The 18,049-nt window shown below is 42.3% G+C and overlaps 1 protein-coding gene across 1 annotated transcript; it reads right to left on the reverse strand.

The window, feature by feature from the left end:
* Window positions 1-36: 36 nt before the first annotated feature.
* On the reverse strand, window positions 37-15,806 carry LOC116061970 (CTTNBP2 N-terminal-like protein). Its single transcript, XM_031316338.2, has 5 exons — window positions 15,681-15,806; window positions 13,138-13,245; window positions 4,444-4,695; window positions 3,648-3,755; window positions 37-2,555 (listed from the first exon to the last, which is right to left on the reverse strand). Exons 1-5 carry the CDS (start codon window positions 15,684-15,686, stop codon window positions 1,245-1,247), a joined length of 1,785 nt encoding a protein of 594 aa, XP_031172198.1. The 5' UTR covers window positions 15,687-15,806; the 3' UTR covers window positions 37-1,244.
* Window positions 15,807-18,049: the final 2,243 nt, after the last annotated feature.

The raw sequence follows: 18,049 nt of genomic DNA on the forward strand, positions 1-18,049 counted from the left end.
ATTGCCAGCTATTTTAACATAAACACTTTGAAACAGTGAGCATTAAGGCATGGGCAATTTATTTAAAACAGCGCTAGATGTTGCAGGTGTTCATGATATGCAGACCGCTGATGGATGTTGCCACTCGCCGGAAAACTATATATCTACAGATTTAAATTGACTGGCTAAAACAATTTCAATCAATTCTTGATTTTAAAGCCAGAAAACAAAACACAGTAAAACTAAAACAAACGTGTAGCACTGTTAGGACAAGACACAATACTATGTAAATTATTTGACATACTATAGAAACGGTTGACAGTAGCAAGATTCAAACCTTTAGTCCCCATTATGTTCATTGATGGGATAAAGTTAGCACATAGTCGTGACATCGGGTAAAGAAGAAATTAACCTTCCCTGAATAAACAATCATAGATATACAGTATCTTACAGTAATGTAGTACAAAGTGTGCTCTCCCTTTTCAAGACAAGATTCAGTGTATTCATGACAAGTGTAATAGGAAAAAAGCACATGCATGTAGGGCTGGTCGCTATGGTGCATGTGATGTTCTTTCATAGAGAATCAACTGGGAATTTACCTTAAACTATTTACAGTATGATAGTGTTTCCATGGATCATCTCAACATGAACTGCATAAGGATTCATTGGAAAAAGACAAAAAAACTACTCACTACTCTATTGTGAAATGATATCTTTGCTATACATTCATATATTATATTTAGCCCTTCTACTTGCTATACAGTGTTGCTTCTGACTAAAGTCTTCTTTTTTTATACTAACAGGACTTGCAATTTAAGCATAATAAAAGGGAAAAAAAGGACTGTTGTACAATGATATTTTCCAAGCTAAAGACCAAACAGGTCTTTAGCTTGGTCTATCTATATATGATATCTAAACACCCTTAATATAGGGTTAAAGTGAAAAACAAAAGATAAATATTTTCATTCTAAAACTTCCAATTTACAAAAAATCAATATAAAGTAATACAGACAGGAACGTTAATAGAAATATTAAATCTGATAAAAAAAAATCATAATAAACTATATTTTATTTTCTGATTGTATTTCAGGTTGTGGTATAGAGGTAGGGGTGTGACAAACTCTTAAATTCATCTGTTTGAACCAGTCCAGCTTTGAAGTGTCTATATTACTGCTTATGAGTGCTACCAAGTGGGGATTAAGGGCTGGCAAAGATGAATATTACATGAACTGTTGATTAAGACATGACTCATTATGATCGGGCCGTTAACTGCTAGAAGATAAAACCAGGTCTGGCTCATTGGCTCCTTCCAGCCCACTGTTGCTGTGTCCACAGTTACCTGTCAGCTCTGGAAAGAGGCTGGTCCGAGCAGAGTGACTTGGGGAGCCTGGAGTTGGACTCATGCCTGGCTTCTTGGGAGGGATCGGAGGAGGATGGGTCCTCTCGGAGCGAGGAGTGAGGGGGGAGCGGATTCCCGGAGATAGAGGCCCTGAGGAAGGCGACCTACTCCCAGGAGGAGATGCAGCTATATTGCGGTAGTCTGTACCAAATGGCGAGCTGCTAACTGGCACCAGCTTGACACCGGACTGCTGGCTGGTGAAGCGGGACAGCACCTGAGTTACAGTGTTGCGCGCCAGCTGCTTTGCCGAGCTGTGCTCTAGTGGGGGAGGGATGGAAGAGGTGGTGGGGGAGAGGTCCCTGGGAGAAAGAGGGCCACCATACTGCTGCTGCTCAAGCTCAGCCTGGCTCTGGAACTTGTGCCTAGCAGCCTGGAATCGCTGGTTGACACCAGCCTGGTAGGAAGACTGATGGAAGCCTGGGCTGCCCAGACGCTTGGCAAGAACGGGGGAGGAAATGGGGGAAGAGGAGAGGGAAGAGGAGGCTGTGCTAGAGGGAGAGTGAGGGTGAGGGTGAGGGTGAGGATGCGGGTGAAGAGGGGAATGCAAAAGTGCTCCTCCCCCATTCTCTACCACCCCTCCGTTTTCTGCTCCTCTGCCCTCCGGTGTCGGTTCTGTCTCTTTATGAGTGTAATGGCCATTGACCTTTGACAGGGAGGAGGATTTAGAAGTCATAGTTGTTTTTTCATCCGGCTCTATCTGAACGGAGGTGGACACCACCATCATCTCGGAAAGTGAGTCTGTCACGTCTGTCACAGCCTCCTTTCCCTCTTCTTTGCCTCCTCCAGTTTCAGTCAACCTCTTCCTCAGCTCCTCCAGCTGTCTCTCCAGCTCCCTACTCCTCTCCTCCTCTTTGCTAATCCTGGCTTTCAACTGCTCTCGTTCTGTGTCAAACTCAGCCAGCTGCCTCTCAGACCTGGCCTCTAGCTGGACTGCCCTGCTCTTCTTATCTTCAAGAACCCCCCGGAGCTTCTCCAGGGCACTGGTCTCCTCTTGGAGCAAGGTGCGGAGTTGAGAGACCTTGTGAGCCTCCTCCTGAGCCTGGCTGCTGGCTTTCTGGAGCTCCAGAGTCAGGTTTGAGGAGAGCTGTTGCTGCTGGGACAGTGACTCCTCTACCCGGCTCACTGCCTGTGCTTGTTCCTTCTCTAACTTCCGCACTGTTGCACGCTCCACTTCCAACTAGAAAGAGAGGGAGCGAGATACAAGAGTCAAGGCGAGGCAGCTTTTCCACATTTGACCACAAGGAGGCAAAAGAGCACTGCTTTGTTACATTCGATCCAACACAGGATGAGAAACTTTTGTTTTCCAAAAAGTAGTTTTTGGTGTAAAACATTTGGATATGTATTTTGCACTAAACCCATTACAAGGTAAATTAGGTCCACTTGAATCATACAGAATTAGGAAAATAAATGAAAGATAGTAGGTGTCGTTTCAGAGTCAGAAGGACAGAAAGAGGCAGCTGTTCACATTTTGACTTGTTAAATATAATAATATGTTTCTTGAAAGGCATGTTTATGGAAAGTTCAGTTTGCTATGAAGTCATTAGACAGTGATTGGACGGCTTCAAAGCTTTGATGAGTAATAGTAGGAAATGGAAGGTGATTAAAGGCAATCTAGTGTATATGATTAGCGTACAACAAAAACACACAGGCAGGAAAGACTGGGAGACACTCAGGAACCCTTTCTTACGTAAGGCCCTTGTACAAAGTTTGTATAGTGGTTGATTGTGTGCTCACAGTGTGTGTGCCGCAAGCTGACCTTGCATTAGACATGGACATCCATTATCTCAGGTTTCCTGAGGCCATAAAGCCACATGGCTGCTGGACAACTAAACAATGGCCTCTTCCTCCTCTGTTTCCTATGGAACAGCCCTGTGCTTGTGCATATGGGTGCCTGTGTGTGTCTGTACTGTAACAGGCCAAGCCCTTCACCCTACTGAGTTACACAATGGAACTGCACTGATGCTTCCCTGCTCAGTGGCTTGGTTTTAAATCACAGCTGCCTATGTGAAGAAGGACAGAGTGCAGGCAGTCAGAGGAGAGGGAGGGAAGAAGTAAAATCTCTTTCACCAGATGTGCTCGTCCTGTCAGCAAGTGAGAATTGTGAGCACCAGTTTTGCTAAGACTTTACCAAACATAAACACACACACACACACACACACACACACACACACACACACACACACACACACACACACACACACACACAGTGCAACAGTATACATACAGTTTGTATCTTTTACCTTTTATCTTTTATCTATGTCAGTCATACCTGTTGCAGCAGTTTGTCTTTTTGGGTCTGCAGCATGAAGGTGAAATCATCACTCTGCGCAGACTCCTGGGCACGCCGTCGCTTCTCCTCCTCCAGATCAGCTATCATCTATCAAACAATCAAAGAATTAGATTACGTGACATGCAGACAAGTTTCTTGTTGCAGGATTCAGTGCATGAATTTGTCAACATTCCCAAACGAGCAAATTACCTTCTTTGATAAATTTCTCTTATAAGAGGTGTCCTGCCTCACACAGTATTGCCGCTGTAAAAGGTGTCGCCCGACTAATCAGCATGCATAGCAGAACCTCTCCTCCATTTATACAAGGTTTTGTCAGTTTCATCAACTCTCTAAAGTTCACTCTGTACAGTATATAGATGAATGTTTATGAGCTCTGTTGTGATAAAGGGTGTTTGGTGTTTTAAGCCCCCCAACGTCGCCTTCCAGGCAGCGCTGCCTGGAAGGCACTAGGATTAGGCAATGGTTAGGGTTAAGGTTAGGGTTAGGTGCCTTGAAGTCGACGTTGCGGGCTTAAAATACCATTGAGTGTGATAAAGCCCTGGGTGTGGCTACTGCCTCAGTCCCCCAAGCCAAGTCTACAGGAGAAACATGAAGACAAATAGATAAACGCATACATTCGCACACACTCAACAAGCCTATTGTACAGGTGTGAGCCCCAGTGGGACACTGGCTGGGTACTTGGGTGGTTGCAGCATATCTGCAATGAAGATGGGTGAGCTGTGCTGTAGAACTCACTGAATGTGTGACAGTATGTGTTCACGACTGAATTACTTACCCTCCTGTGTCTGCTCTCCGCAGCAGCCAGCTGTCCCATCATCCTCTCCTGCATCTTCTTGCAGTGAGCCATGACCAGTTTAAGCACAGCCAGAGGGTTTGGGCCCACCGCCCGGCCCTGCAGGTGTGTGTGAGGCTGGGTGAGCGTGTTCTGGCGCTCCGCGGACTCGTTATCCCGCTGCAGGGCCAGGAATGGATCGCTGAGGTCATACTGGCCATAACGCTCCTGGATGAAAGCATCTCTGTGCTGAGCCTAGACGCACAAAAACATATAGCACACATGTAATTGTACTGTTAGGCCATTCCATTAGCAGCATGTGCTGGATCAAATCTAGCCAAGAGCAGTGTATGTCTTTAATGGCTAACTGTGGCAAGAAAAATGAATATATGTCCATGTACAAGTTCAGTCCTGACTGAGCAGAAAAATGACCAGTGTGCTTGTGTATCAGTACATGCATTTGATAGGATGAGGTCTTTCCACACTGCAGAACAGGAAAAATGTGTTAAGAAGATAAAATGAGGCCCCAACGGTCAGTGCCAAGAAAAAAAAACACAGTAACTCATCAAAAACATTCTGTAATAACTTTATGTATCATATGACCATTGAACATAGACTCGGAAGTAAGTGTGTGTCCCTGCGTGCAGGAAATCTGTGTGGAGTGATGTTATTGTCAGTGTGAGCACAAGCAGATGGTCTTTACCCTCAACCCAAACACAAAGAGGTGAGGCGCGGCTGTCAAACCCCCACCAGGGGCAGATGTTAACTCCTCCCCAGGGATGCTGGGGTGAAGGACCAGGCCATGAAATCAGACACACACACACACACACACACAGACAGAGGTGTTTTTTAATGAAGAGATTAGATTAAACCTATTTCTAAAATAGCACACGTGTTAAGGGTGAAATAAAATCGTGAGGGATAAAATAATGCAGGCAATTTACCTAGTTTCCATTTACTCATGATTGTTTGAGAGAAACAGGCTGGAATGACAAGCAATGAAGTGACATGTGATTGGACCTTGTTGACCTTACTCCGGGTCACCCTGCTATATCATCAGGAGGTCTCATTAACTATATACAGTGAGTAGGTTTGAGTTCTGAAGGCATGCAGGGTCAGTGCTGTAAGCACAAGCCACATAGTTCACTCCACGTGCCTTCGGGACACCCGTCGCTGTCTCCCAGTGCAGTCCTCATCAGACACCCCAGTCCTCTGGCCCCCTTCGCCTCCCTCCCCAAACATGCATGGCACTGCATTCCTCTGCCTGTGCATCATCATTACTCAGAAAATGCCCCTCTCTACTTGCCATATCTCTACTTCAGCCTTTCTGTGAGCCTTTTTCTCACACGCGTTCGGACTGTGGCAGCACAAATACATACACAGAAGGCATCAGTAAGGATGCTATATTTGAGGCTCCTTCTCTGGCTGAACAAAGAATGTGAGTGACCCTCAGTGAAGAGATTACAGGACTTGAACAAAGACACTGTCTCAATGCCTTCAGTCTTACACATTGTCTCCATGGCTGACCCAGAAGGCTTCAATGTGTGAGAGTGGGTATGAGTGTGTCTGTAGTATGCCTCTGTCTCTATTTCCTCTTTTTGGTATATGAATGTAAATGTCTATGTGTGTACGCCATTGTGTATGTAGGTTTACCTGTGGCTGTGTGCATGTGTTTTGTGCTGGGCTTTGAAATAAAGCTGTAAAGCTTCTTCATCAAGCTGGGGAAAAAACTGCAGCTTCTTGAGTTAAATAACTGCTTAAACAGACCATTAAGGGACCGGCTGAGATTGGATTGTGTGTGTGTGTGTGTGTGTGTGTAGCAGTCACCATGGTCTCCCATGGTTTTCTCTGGATGGTCCTGATCATAATGACAGAGTGTGCTTTCCTTTATGAGAGGGCGCAACAAGCAAACCCTCTGCTGCAATGCAAAGCTCTCATTTCTCCCTAAATACTGGTGACAAATGTCTCTACAGCTCAGAATATATTACATGCTATCACTGTTTCATAATCAATATTTTTTTTTTAATTTTCATCAAGTATGTAAGTGTACAATTTGTATTAACAAATTCATGCAATGTTCTAGCTGTTAACCAGTGTGCTACAGCTTGGTTGAGCATTAGGCCTACAGTACCTTCTTCAACAGCTTGTATCCACTCATGCAGGGGTCTTCAACATTTAGTAAGCAAAGGACCCCTTAACTGAAAGGGAGATGGCACAGGGACCCCCTACTACATATATTGTATAAAATTAAGTTGCATATTAAACTGGGCCTACCATAACATGTAGGGCGGCCTAAAGACTTTTTTGCATTGAATACTAAGCTATTAAAATAGCCTACTAATTGCTGCCATGATTTTATAAATCATATTTTCATGTTAAACATACATGTGGCAAAGTTAATCCTTAGGATTAACTGTATATGTGTATGGCCTTAGTGACTACCTTGCCTACAGGCCAGAGAGCCTATCATCAGTGGGGATTTATATTTGCTAATAATATGTTCACGTTAGGACTTTTTAATTTTGAAAAAACTTATGAAAATTAACAATAATTTGGAGGCCCTCCTGCTTTGATTCTGAGGACCCCCTAGGGGTCCCGGACCCCCCGTTGAAGATCCCTGCCCTAATGCATTCCTGCAGCTGTAACGAGGTGTGAAAGACAACCTGATGCTTTTCACCTGGAAATATTCTCTTTCAGTCAGTTACCTACCTGCCTCAGGGCACAATCAAGCCCTTGTGTGAGCTGAAAAGAGCTAAGGAGTAGTGTTTCCTTAAAGAGCCTGTGTAATGACTGTCACACAATGAAGTCAGTAGCTCTGAGTGGTATTGGGTGCATATATCCTGTTACAAATGTACAGTTCAGCCCTTAATCTGACTTCTTAATAATACTGTGCATGAAAACAATGGAATTACTATTAAAATGAGGATGAATACATGTGCATGCACATATGTAGCCTATATATGCATGTGCATGTATGAGCATGCAGCTGGCATATGTTTGCACAACATGCTGCATAAGGATCTTAGCATTACCGGCTGTCTCCAGGGTAACATCTTAAATCCAGAAGCTTTGCAGTGGGAGTTATGGGAAAGGTATGCAATCCTGGTGAATTAGTCTACTCTTCAGAAGAACAGTTGGACACATAGACAGAAAGACAGCAGGACCAGACATGACCAGATATAGAAAACTTCTTTCATGGAACTTAAGAAGTCCTGTGCAAGCATCTTCACAACAAGAGACAGAGGACAACGCATCGGGATGCTCGAGCATTTTACCTTCGTTAAACAGCAAAATAAACATGTATGAGGTTGTCTTTGAGTTCTATATCATTATTTTAAACCATAAGTTTGCAGTGTAAGAGAAGCATAGTGTCAGGTACTTGTAAGTAGTAGAAAGTAGAGAGTAGAAAAGGGTAAGAGTAGAAAAAGGGGACAGGCTAATATGTTAAGCAAAGAACAAGGGGAACAAAAGAAGACAGCAGGTCAGCTGCAGATGCTCTAGTGTTGGATTCTGTTCAGATTTATGTCTCGGGCTTCAGCGTTTTCTTGGACGAGGAAGTAAGACATTAGTAGTGCAGTTTTTCTCCTGGGGAGAGGACAACTACTCTGCTCTACTTAATAGCGAAGAAGGACGTATAGTCAATGGACCACTTGTCAGTCATGCTGACCTTGGCAGGTTAGAAGTATCAATCCACTGGCAGTCACATCTGATTTAACAGACTGCAAACTCAAACAGACACAAAGGCCTCTCTGACCCATTTTGTTGGTGCAGTCCATTAGAGCATTAAGAAATTACAGAACAGTTGTCTGGGGAAACTTGTAGCAAATGCAGAATGAGGAAGTGAGACAGTGACTACAAACAAATAAAAAAGCTCATGCTTCTAGTCAATCAAGTCCTCATAAGATTACGTTTAGTAATTTATCTTCTTGAATTAGGACAGGCTTGACAGACCAACCATGTTTGAACTGAGTGCTATGAAGTCTTTCTCTAAGGCATGAGTTGAGAACATGTCAAAGAAATATCATGAGAACTAATTATCTACATACTAACTAATCACATACCAGCCCAACAGTATATATGCCGTAGTTTGGTTGAGCACTGGAAAAGGACTTTGTTGTGACAGTCTGGTGCTGGGGGCTAATGACTAGCCAACTAGCCACTTATAAGGTCAACATAATCATTAGCTACACAACACTTTGACAGGATAATAGTATGTAGTTTTGTCTTGGGGGAACACAAATTGGGGTGGTGCTAAAAAATACAGAACCAAAAGAGTAGTTCATGGGGCAGTTCGCTAGTCACTGGTGACCAAAACTAACCAGGTCCGTCCCCCCTGATAAAAAATTACAAATGGCCCACTGCACATAGTCATTTAAAACGTATTCATTAGTGGAGCCTGATGCCCTGACATCTATTCAGATAAACATTTACTCTCATTAAGTGACATTCTCAGGATGTGAACAGTCATTTTTGTCCTGAATCGACCAGGTGTACCATTGTACTGGCGATACAGTACCTGCTTTGGGCCCTCATCTGCATTTACTGAGAACTCACTGATCGTACAGAATGTCCTCTAAGTTTAATCAGTATTGAAAATGAATAACCAGTGAGTATGAGCCATTTGCGCACGTTCAGCATAATTTATATCATTGCATGCTTTGTTTAAAAAGAAACAAATAAATGTAAATGTGTACATTCAAAATACAATCCAGGCAGTTCACTAAAGGCAAAAGATGGGTTTACATTATGTGCAAGGCAAGCCGATCAGTCTTTAAAAAAAAAAAACATTGTCTCTCATGCATGCAAATGGTGCAGAGAACACAGCGAGGAATGATATTTGAAGTAGGCTTTTGGAAGTGTAAGCTACGGTGTGTGATTAAGGCTTAAGCTGTATCCTCCACACCTCCCACCCACCATTAACCACAGATGGCACAAAGATAACTGGGAAGACGCAAAACAAAACCTCACTTTACTTTATGGGCCGTGCAACGAGACAACTTCCAAGTAATGTTTAACTGCATCAGCCATCATCATAGTAATGAAACATGGGAGCAGGTGCTCTCACCCTTTGGTCAGGCAATGCATTGGGAGAAACATAACATATCATTAGGTGGAACTAGGAAGTGCTCCGGTATTTCTTGAAACAGGCCAATATTAAACTAAAATATTTCACTGATGCCGACACAAGAACAGACAGCATTGAGAAAGCAGTGATTGTTCTTATCTCAGACTGACCTACGATATCACTATTCTATTTGTAGCAGGCAAATACTTTCCTGTTCAGTGCAAACAGCAGCAAAGGGTGGAGCTTGTTACCATTACAGATATGGTCCTATAGTTTTGAGCTGGGTCTAGGGATAAGAGAAGCTGCTCTAAAAAGACATCCTACGGAAAACTGTGAATTGTGCGTGTGATGTGAGTTCATGTAGGTGGGTGTTTCTGTGTGTTTTCTGTTTTTAACGATAAAAGCAACAAAATAAGTAACAGGTACTTTGATGTCATCTCAGCATTTTCAGGCCAAGACGCTTTACTTTCTCAGGCCTCAGGCTCAGGCTGTTGATATGGAAGCACTTCACTGACATCATAGACCAGTGTGCATTACAGTGTTATATTAGGTATTGCTTTGCTTTTAAGGCCACCCTCTGTGTATGTCCCTCCTTTGTGCTTTTTTCCCCTTACCAATCTTGACAACATGTCCAAATTGGGCAGTGATATACAATCTTATCTGAACAGCACACTATAGCCAGGCCCTATTGTTTTATGGAGTCAGGAAAACACATCAGTCTGCAAAAATAGACAAAGCATTTCAGGATTACAGTATATGACATCATATGAAAAGCAAAACTGGCCCTGCTGAGCATGACTGCAACACTGTAACCACACTAACTTGGTGGCCTGGGTTAAAAAAAAACAGTTCAATCCATTGTCAAGCAGCAATATTTGTTTCACAGCCACAGGTACTCGTCTTTAACTAAAAATGGAAGCATATCTGAGACATATTTCAATATCACAGAGCGTCATAAGTTTGTTTCCCACTGGGTTCACTTGTGTGTACTTGGGTCTCGAAAGTAGTGCAACAACAATCAAGAAGGCCTGACTTTAGAGCTCCTTCACTGAGTATTTAAAGGGCAGGTGTAGTTCTGTTTTCCTGTCTTTAACTGGCATTCCATTGAGCTAATGAGAACTTGCTCTATGCTGGATTTATGCCATGTATGCTTGAGAGAGAGAGAGAGAGAGAGAGAGAGAGAGAGAGAGAGAGAGAGAGAATAAAATAATAGCACATTAGTTCCCATATAGATATAGACAATTTACATCTTCCAAGATATGCCACTACTGTTGGAATGCAGAACCTGTTTCTGGTGTCATGTTCTCAGCAATGTTCCCTCTAGTAAAACTGCTCATCTGTCTCCTTAGTGATAAGAACTAAAAACAATCAAGAATCTGTAGAGACAAGTCCCAAAGGTGACGCAATCTTATAAGTAAGCAAACACGGATAAAGTTCTCAGGGGTTTCGGGTGAAGAAAGGGTTAAAAAAGCGCTTCAATACGGTTGTCCCGAGCAATCTACAGGCATCCCAAGTACTTGCTGCTGAGAGGAGAAAATATTTGAAGTTGGAAAAGAGTGGTGAGGATTTGAGAGCCCCTTCTGCCTTTCTCAACTGTCCTCACATACAACTAAATAATATTGACACACACCGAGTTTGGTTATTGTTAACTGACAACACTGAGAAGAGAGCTCTAGTTAGAGAAAAACACTGAGGCAAAACAAGATCCAGGGGAAATGACAAAGACAAACAGTACAAACAGACTTCCTGGGTGCCAAATCAATGACTGACACAGACACTCAATATTGGACATGTTAGCCTGCCATCAACCCCTGGCACTCCCCTCTGCAGCCATATGTCTACACACGATCTGCCCTAACTCTGGCCAGTCAGTTAAACTGGTGTACAGGCCACAAGGGAAGTCAGTGATTTGAGCCTACAAATCTGTACATCCTCTCCACAATAAACACTGCAGCCTCTAACTGGCCCACAAGAGACCAGCAGAGTGTGTGTGTGTGTGTGTGTGTGTGTGTGTGTGTGTGTGTGGGTGTGTGAGTGAGTGGGCAAATAGGACATGGGTCATGGTCAAACATGAAAGACCCCCCGTAATGTGACTGTGTGTAAGGAAGAGAGAAGGAGGAAAGGAGGGAGAGAGATATGGAAAGAGGAATAAGTACAGACGAGACAGCAAGGCGACTGTACATTTGTCCTAAGGGAAGTGACTGTGCACATATGCGTTGAGTTTGGGGCAGACCCTGCATGGGTCAGATCTGGACCGCCAAGGCAAATTCCTTGTAAGTGTAACTTGCTTTGGCAATAAACCTTATTCTGATTCTGATTTTGACAACTAACATGTAAGATGTATCGGAGCTGGTGCGGTTAATAGAGAAGACACACCAGCCCGATAATAGATATGCTTCCCCTCAGGCCCTAGCACTGAAATTCTCTCATGATTACAGCCTCACTTGCTTGCTAGATACAATTCACTATTAAGGCCTGTTCATTAGAACAAGATAGTGGCCAGTCATGGTTGCTACTTCTCCTCATCACAACCTCAATCACATTTCAGACAATGAGTCAAGCATTCAGGGCCTAAGCAGCTTTATCCAAGCATGGAGCAGCTGCTGCGGTCATGAGTGTGAAAAGCAGCCAGGGGCACGGAGAGAGCCAATCAGACTAGAATCAAACACTGCAAAGCATTGTGCCTGAAGGAAGGCTATGCTCTTTCACTTGAATATGTATGAATGAGCTGCACAAAACTGAGGATTTTTATGGATTTGGTTGCATAATGTCTGATGTGCTGTTCAGAAGGTGTACTTCAAGCTGTCCAAGTGGACAGTGTACCTCAAAACATTCCAAAGTTGTCTGAGATGCCAGTGTTCACATATTAAGCATAGCATTAATGCAAATTGTTCTCCGACTGCCTTGAAAGACTGCCTAGTCATCTCCATAGTCTGTTTAGCTTTCAAAACACAGTTGGATACAGCTGATTTGCCAGGGCCAAACAACTCTCACAAGGGTTTGAGGTATGTACCCAAGGCAAAGTGCCAAACAGCCACCAAAGTCTTTCTGTTTGGCCGAGGGCAAATTTTGTTTCTGCAGCAACGGGAGTTTCCCAGATTAAAATAAATGTGAGCACAAATAACTTCTCAAGACACATTTGACACAACCCAGGTATGCACTGCAGTCTGTCTGAACTGGGTCTAGACACAATGTGGACATATTCAGGTCTGAATAGTGCCTGAATTGAAAGAAAAAGGTGGAAAAAAAAACAACACAGATTTCAACTGGTCTGACAAGCAATAATGTTGGTGCTCTGGTGGAATAAAAGGCCTGGGAAACCACAATGACTCCAGCGCCATTGTCTTTACTAGCTCTGTTTCCTTAGCTTCCTGTTTACATAATCCCTCCCTGCTAGCTCACATTCTTTTGGGGGGTGTAATACTGAAACAGGTTAATTTTAGTGTGTCAGACAGGCAAAAGAGCGTGTTGTTTAATGGTTGCTATAGTGGCTATAATACTATTTTATTTTAGTTATTACTATGTATGTACAGTATGTAATTATGCTGCTAAATGTATGTGAGATGTTGTGCAATGTGTATAACAGAGTCAACAGGGGGATTTGTGTGTATCAGATTTAGTGGCCAACTCACTCTGAGGGCATGTATGACCACATCCTGGGCCTCCAGCTCTCCCTCCAGGACACTGAGGAGAGTCAGCAGCTCTGCTCTGCTTAGAGCCTCCACGTTCATCTTCTCATCCTGAGGAGACAGAGGTAGTGAGAGGGAATGAGAGACATATATATTCTTTCTGGTTAGTTTTATTAAATAAAAGAAGCAAATTAACATAAAATGCAATCTGAATGATCTACCCAGTCAAGAAATAAAAATGCTTCTGGGTGTACATGGATTTATGTGTAGCATAGTTAGTCCAGTAGTGGCTTGTCTGAGTGCATTTTGTCAGTGAGTGATAGGATGGGACTTGAGGTCCCATCTGTGGCCTCACTGGGTTGTGCTCAGGGTTATAAACAGGAAGTAATTAGCATATCTGCATGTTAAGTTGCTGAGAGACTGAGGACAGTTGTCTGCTCTATTCGCTCCCCACTGCGAAGATTCAATGTGCTCCAAATAACAACAATGTTAGGCCAATGTTTGAAAAATCTTATTTGGCACACACTTTTTTTTTAAGATTATTTTTTGGGCATTTTCGGGCTTTATTTTTGACAGGACAGCTAAAGACATGAAAGGGGAGAGAGAGGGAGGAATGAGATGCAGCAAAGGGCTGCAGGTCGGAGTCGAACCCGGGCCCGCTGCATCAAGGAGTAAACCTCCATATATGGGTGCCCGCTCTACCAACTGAGCTATCCAGGCGCACTGGAACACACTTTTAAGGTATTAGCCATCCCGCCCACACTCCATCCACTGTATCCTGTGATTCATCAGCTAGGTCCATAGTCATAGGACATAGTCATAGGATCCAGACATAACACACTTTACACAGCTGACATCATCCTTAAAATTAAGAGAAAGAAAAAACACAGTTGACTTCATCTTGGGTGAGGTCGCTTTCAGGTTATTATCAGTGCCTTATAATGACGCGGCTGCTCCTCAGAGTGTTAATCATGTTTGACAAGGTACATGCAATTTCGGAAGTCAGATAACAGTATTGATCAGCCAGACTCTTAAACCTCACCTTGTTCTCTCTCACACACAACATGAATAAATAAACTGACATCCAATAACAAGCTCAGCTCAGGGTCACAGGTTAAAAAGTATGTTTATTTGCTGTATAACATGTACGAGAAAAGAAATTCACATTAAAGTGTCTTAGAAAGGAAGGTGTTGGACTGCCATGTCATTTGTCACCCATCTGTATCACAAGTGAAAGCAACTGTCCTCATCTTCACTTCTAACAAAACCTTTCCTCTCCTCAGCAAAGGTTGAATCTCAAGTGAAGCTACTGTTTACTTTCTTGCTGCAGCCTCCAAATTCTTCGGTGCATTCTGTGGCGCACCACACATTCACAGCAAAGCAAAAAAGTGTGTTTGGCTTCTAACTTGTAGACAGACACACACACACACACACACACACACACACACACACACACACACACACACACACAGAGATCTAAGTTAGTTTAGATATTAGTGTGTGTTTGAGCTGTTGGCTGTCAATACTCTCTGTGTCACCCGATATCTGTAAATCAGCTTCCATGGAAAATCATTCCAACATTCCAGGAATGCCCACACCATGGGAAGCATCACTCAAGAGTAAATCCCTGAATCCCACTCTGTAGCCTGCATGGTTTGAAATCGCAGTGTTACTTGTGTTGTTTGGCTATGTGATGAACTCATAAACTGGCCAATGTCTTACAGTCTTGTCATTAGATGGCACATTCATGCAAACCAGCAAATGATGATCAAGCCAGATTTACAAGTCTATATATTCTAGAATAGTAGTAGAATAGCACTGCAACTAATTTGACAACACTAGTCTGTGGTGAGTGTCAAAAATGCCTCCATGCTTGTGTGCATTCAGACACAGTTCACACATAAAGTCTGGGTTAAACTTTAATCATCCTGGCTCAGTAACCAGGAAGGACCTAATGTGTTCAATGTCCAGACAGACTGCTCAGTGTATTCAAAGCAATAAATAATCGCAGCGGTTGCTCAGGAACAGGAGAGGATCCACCTGCCGTCCTGGGCCTTTGTCTGACACAAGGGACTGTCATTATTTTCCGTGTAGGCAACATTCACTTCAGTTGCTAGCCAAGTGTCACAAACATCACAAAAACACCAACTAAGCTATTACCAATATAGATTGCCTGAAGTGATAATGGCAAAATCAATACTGCATCAATGTTACTGAAGTACTCACACCCATTAGCCTGAAATTTAACTCAACATAAGACCCCTGGTTCTCAGCGATAGTTACTCTTATCTGATGTATAAATATTATTTTAGCATTATTATTTAGCACACAATCCTACCGAGTTTGCGGCTGTAAAGTTTCACTTAGCTAGGCTAACCAGAAATGGCAAAGCCCCATACAGAACGCGCAAATACCAGGCTGGGTCAGAAACCTGTCTATGGACTTAGTGCAAAATTGCCTTCTTACTAAAAAGCCCGACCAAATTGGAGGCTTAATTTTCGGAAGCCATGTAGAAAATATTCCCACAACCTTCCGTGTAAACATACCCTCATGCGCTCTGTTCTGGCCGCATTAATTGTCCTCCAAATCCAAAAAGGAGGCTCCACCACAGCATGAATCAAAGCAGTCCACTGTCACAGGCGCTCTCGCTCTGAGGCGAGTGAGTGCGAACAACAGACGTTCAGTGAACAGGCCTGCCAGCCAATCAAAGGAGCGTAGTGTAACAATCTGACCAATGGATGACGGAATATTCGCTAGAGGCGGGGATTAGGGCGTTCCCGGGGTTGTGGGATAAACCTCTTTGTTTGGGACGTCCAGTGTTGATTTCTACCTATTCTGTGTTCCAGCGTGAATTTGTCAAGTGTTTGCAGAGTTTGCCTAATGCTGGCACACTATAGTTGCATGTTTACTATTTATGATAGTAGCTTCTAAGTTTTAAGTGTATAAGTGCACTCTAATTGTGAATTTTGTAATATAGAATGTCAATTCAAAATGATTGCAAATGATGCTCCTGTACAGACAACTTGCAACGAGATAGCGCAGGATATTTCTCAGAATTTTCCTAAAAACGCCTCGTGGGGGAGAGGGCTTGCATCGTCGCACACTGTGTTTCAGCTCTCCCTAATGGCCAAATGACAGTATCGCAACCTAATGTGGCCTAATGTCGATGCTGTGTGGCCGTATTGTGTCTGGGGTGTGAGCATGCTAAAGGAATGTCGAAAGTGTTACAGGATTTCAGTTTAGTTTAGTGTATAGTCTAGTGTAAATTTTAACTCGTGCAGCTCGTGGATCAATCAAATCAGTATAATTTAGTGGACAATACTGACACTGATGATTTAAAATAGTGAAACAGGAAGTGCTGGTTTTATAACATAGGAGTGTGTGTCATAGTGGGATTCAGCCCCTTGAAGCAATGTCCTAACATTTGAAACTAGGCCAGCTATTCAGTGAAATAGAATAGAGAGAGGGATGGCATTGAATAGTCTAATCTTTGTTCTTTATATCTCCTTCTTTCTTTCTCTACTACCTTTTTAGACTCGGGCATATTGAAAAGTAGGAACATAAACCTGCTAGACAAGATGTTTTGTGAAAGGATCTGCTCCAAATTATGCGCAGTCATTGTGGTTGAAAGGTTAAGATTTCCACAATAGTGTTATCACAGTGAAGCTTTTCATTCTCACCTCTGTACACACCAGAGTAGGCCTACTGGTAACGCCCCTTTTACACGTGAGACTCTGATGAGTATTTGCGTATTTCAGTCAAGGTTCAGCCTCATATTACTCTTATTTTTAACACATTCTGTGTGTGTGTATATATATATATATATATATATATATATATATATATATATATATATACATATATATACATATATTTATACTTATATTGTTTGTTCTGTTTAACCTGTTTGTTTAACATATTTTAGAGAATGTGTGACATGCATCTACAACACCAAAACAAATTCCTTGTATGTGTAAAAAACGTACTTGGCAATAAAGCTTTTCTGATTCTGATTCTATTCTCTACTCAAACATGTTTTATGTGCAATGTGCCACTGTTGGTGTTTTTTTCAGTCACATATAATCTATCATCATGTGAGAATATGCTGGTATCTGTATTTTTCCAGTACAGCTGATGTAACATGACGGCACAAATGGCAATTATCTTACAGCAATCTTACATTTGGTGGAAGAAGTAGCTAGATCCTTTATTTTAGTAACATTAACCATGCAATGAAAAAGATTCATTCAAAATATTACTTATGGAAAAGTATTATTCTGTAAATGTAATTAAAGTATCAAAAGTAAAGGTAGAAAAATTGCCAGAGTAGTTAATTGTATTATGAGATTATTACAGTTTTGCCGGTTGCTTACACACTGAAATCAAAAGTATTACACAATTATCAAAACCTTACACTAAAGGAGCAAAACATTGGCCCAGATGTGCACCATTATAAGCACAATGTCAGCCTCAAACTTTTTGCAAAACAATACACACAGTGATTTGCAAAACACTAAACACACTATGCATTAGACACAGAAGTATATCATGATGTCACTTCCTTGCAATTCCAAAGCTCTGACTGTCAAATGACCACACCTATGATCCTATCTGTGAAACACAGCCATCAGGTGCGCAAACACATGATTACTTACTGTAATTGTAGACACATCAATCAGCTTTAAGCACTATATAATGCAGCTGGTAAGTCTAGTATTTTCTGTACTCTATTTTCAGTTTTTTTTTTTACTGTAATTGTAACCTGTAGTGGATACAGTATTTCATGTTTGTCTGTTGTTTGCTGAGCTAACAGTGTTATACACACTACTGTAGCTGTATGAAAACTGTTGACATATTGACTAATTTGGGTATATGGAGAGAAATAAATTATATTTTCCTCAGTCTGCAGCATTGG

Source organism: Sander lucioperca, chromosome 12, assembly GCF_008315115.2.
Source record: "Sander lucioperca isolate FBNREF2018 chromosome 12, SLUC_FBN_1.2, whole genome shotgun sequence".
In the NCBI taxonomy this organism is placed as follows: domain Eukaryota; kingdom Metazoa; phylum Chordata; class Actinopteri; order Perciformes; family Percidae; genus Sander; species Sander lucioperca.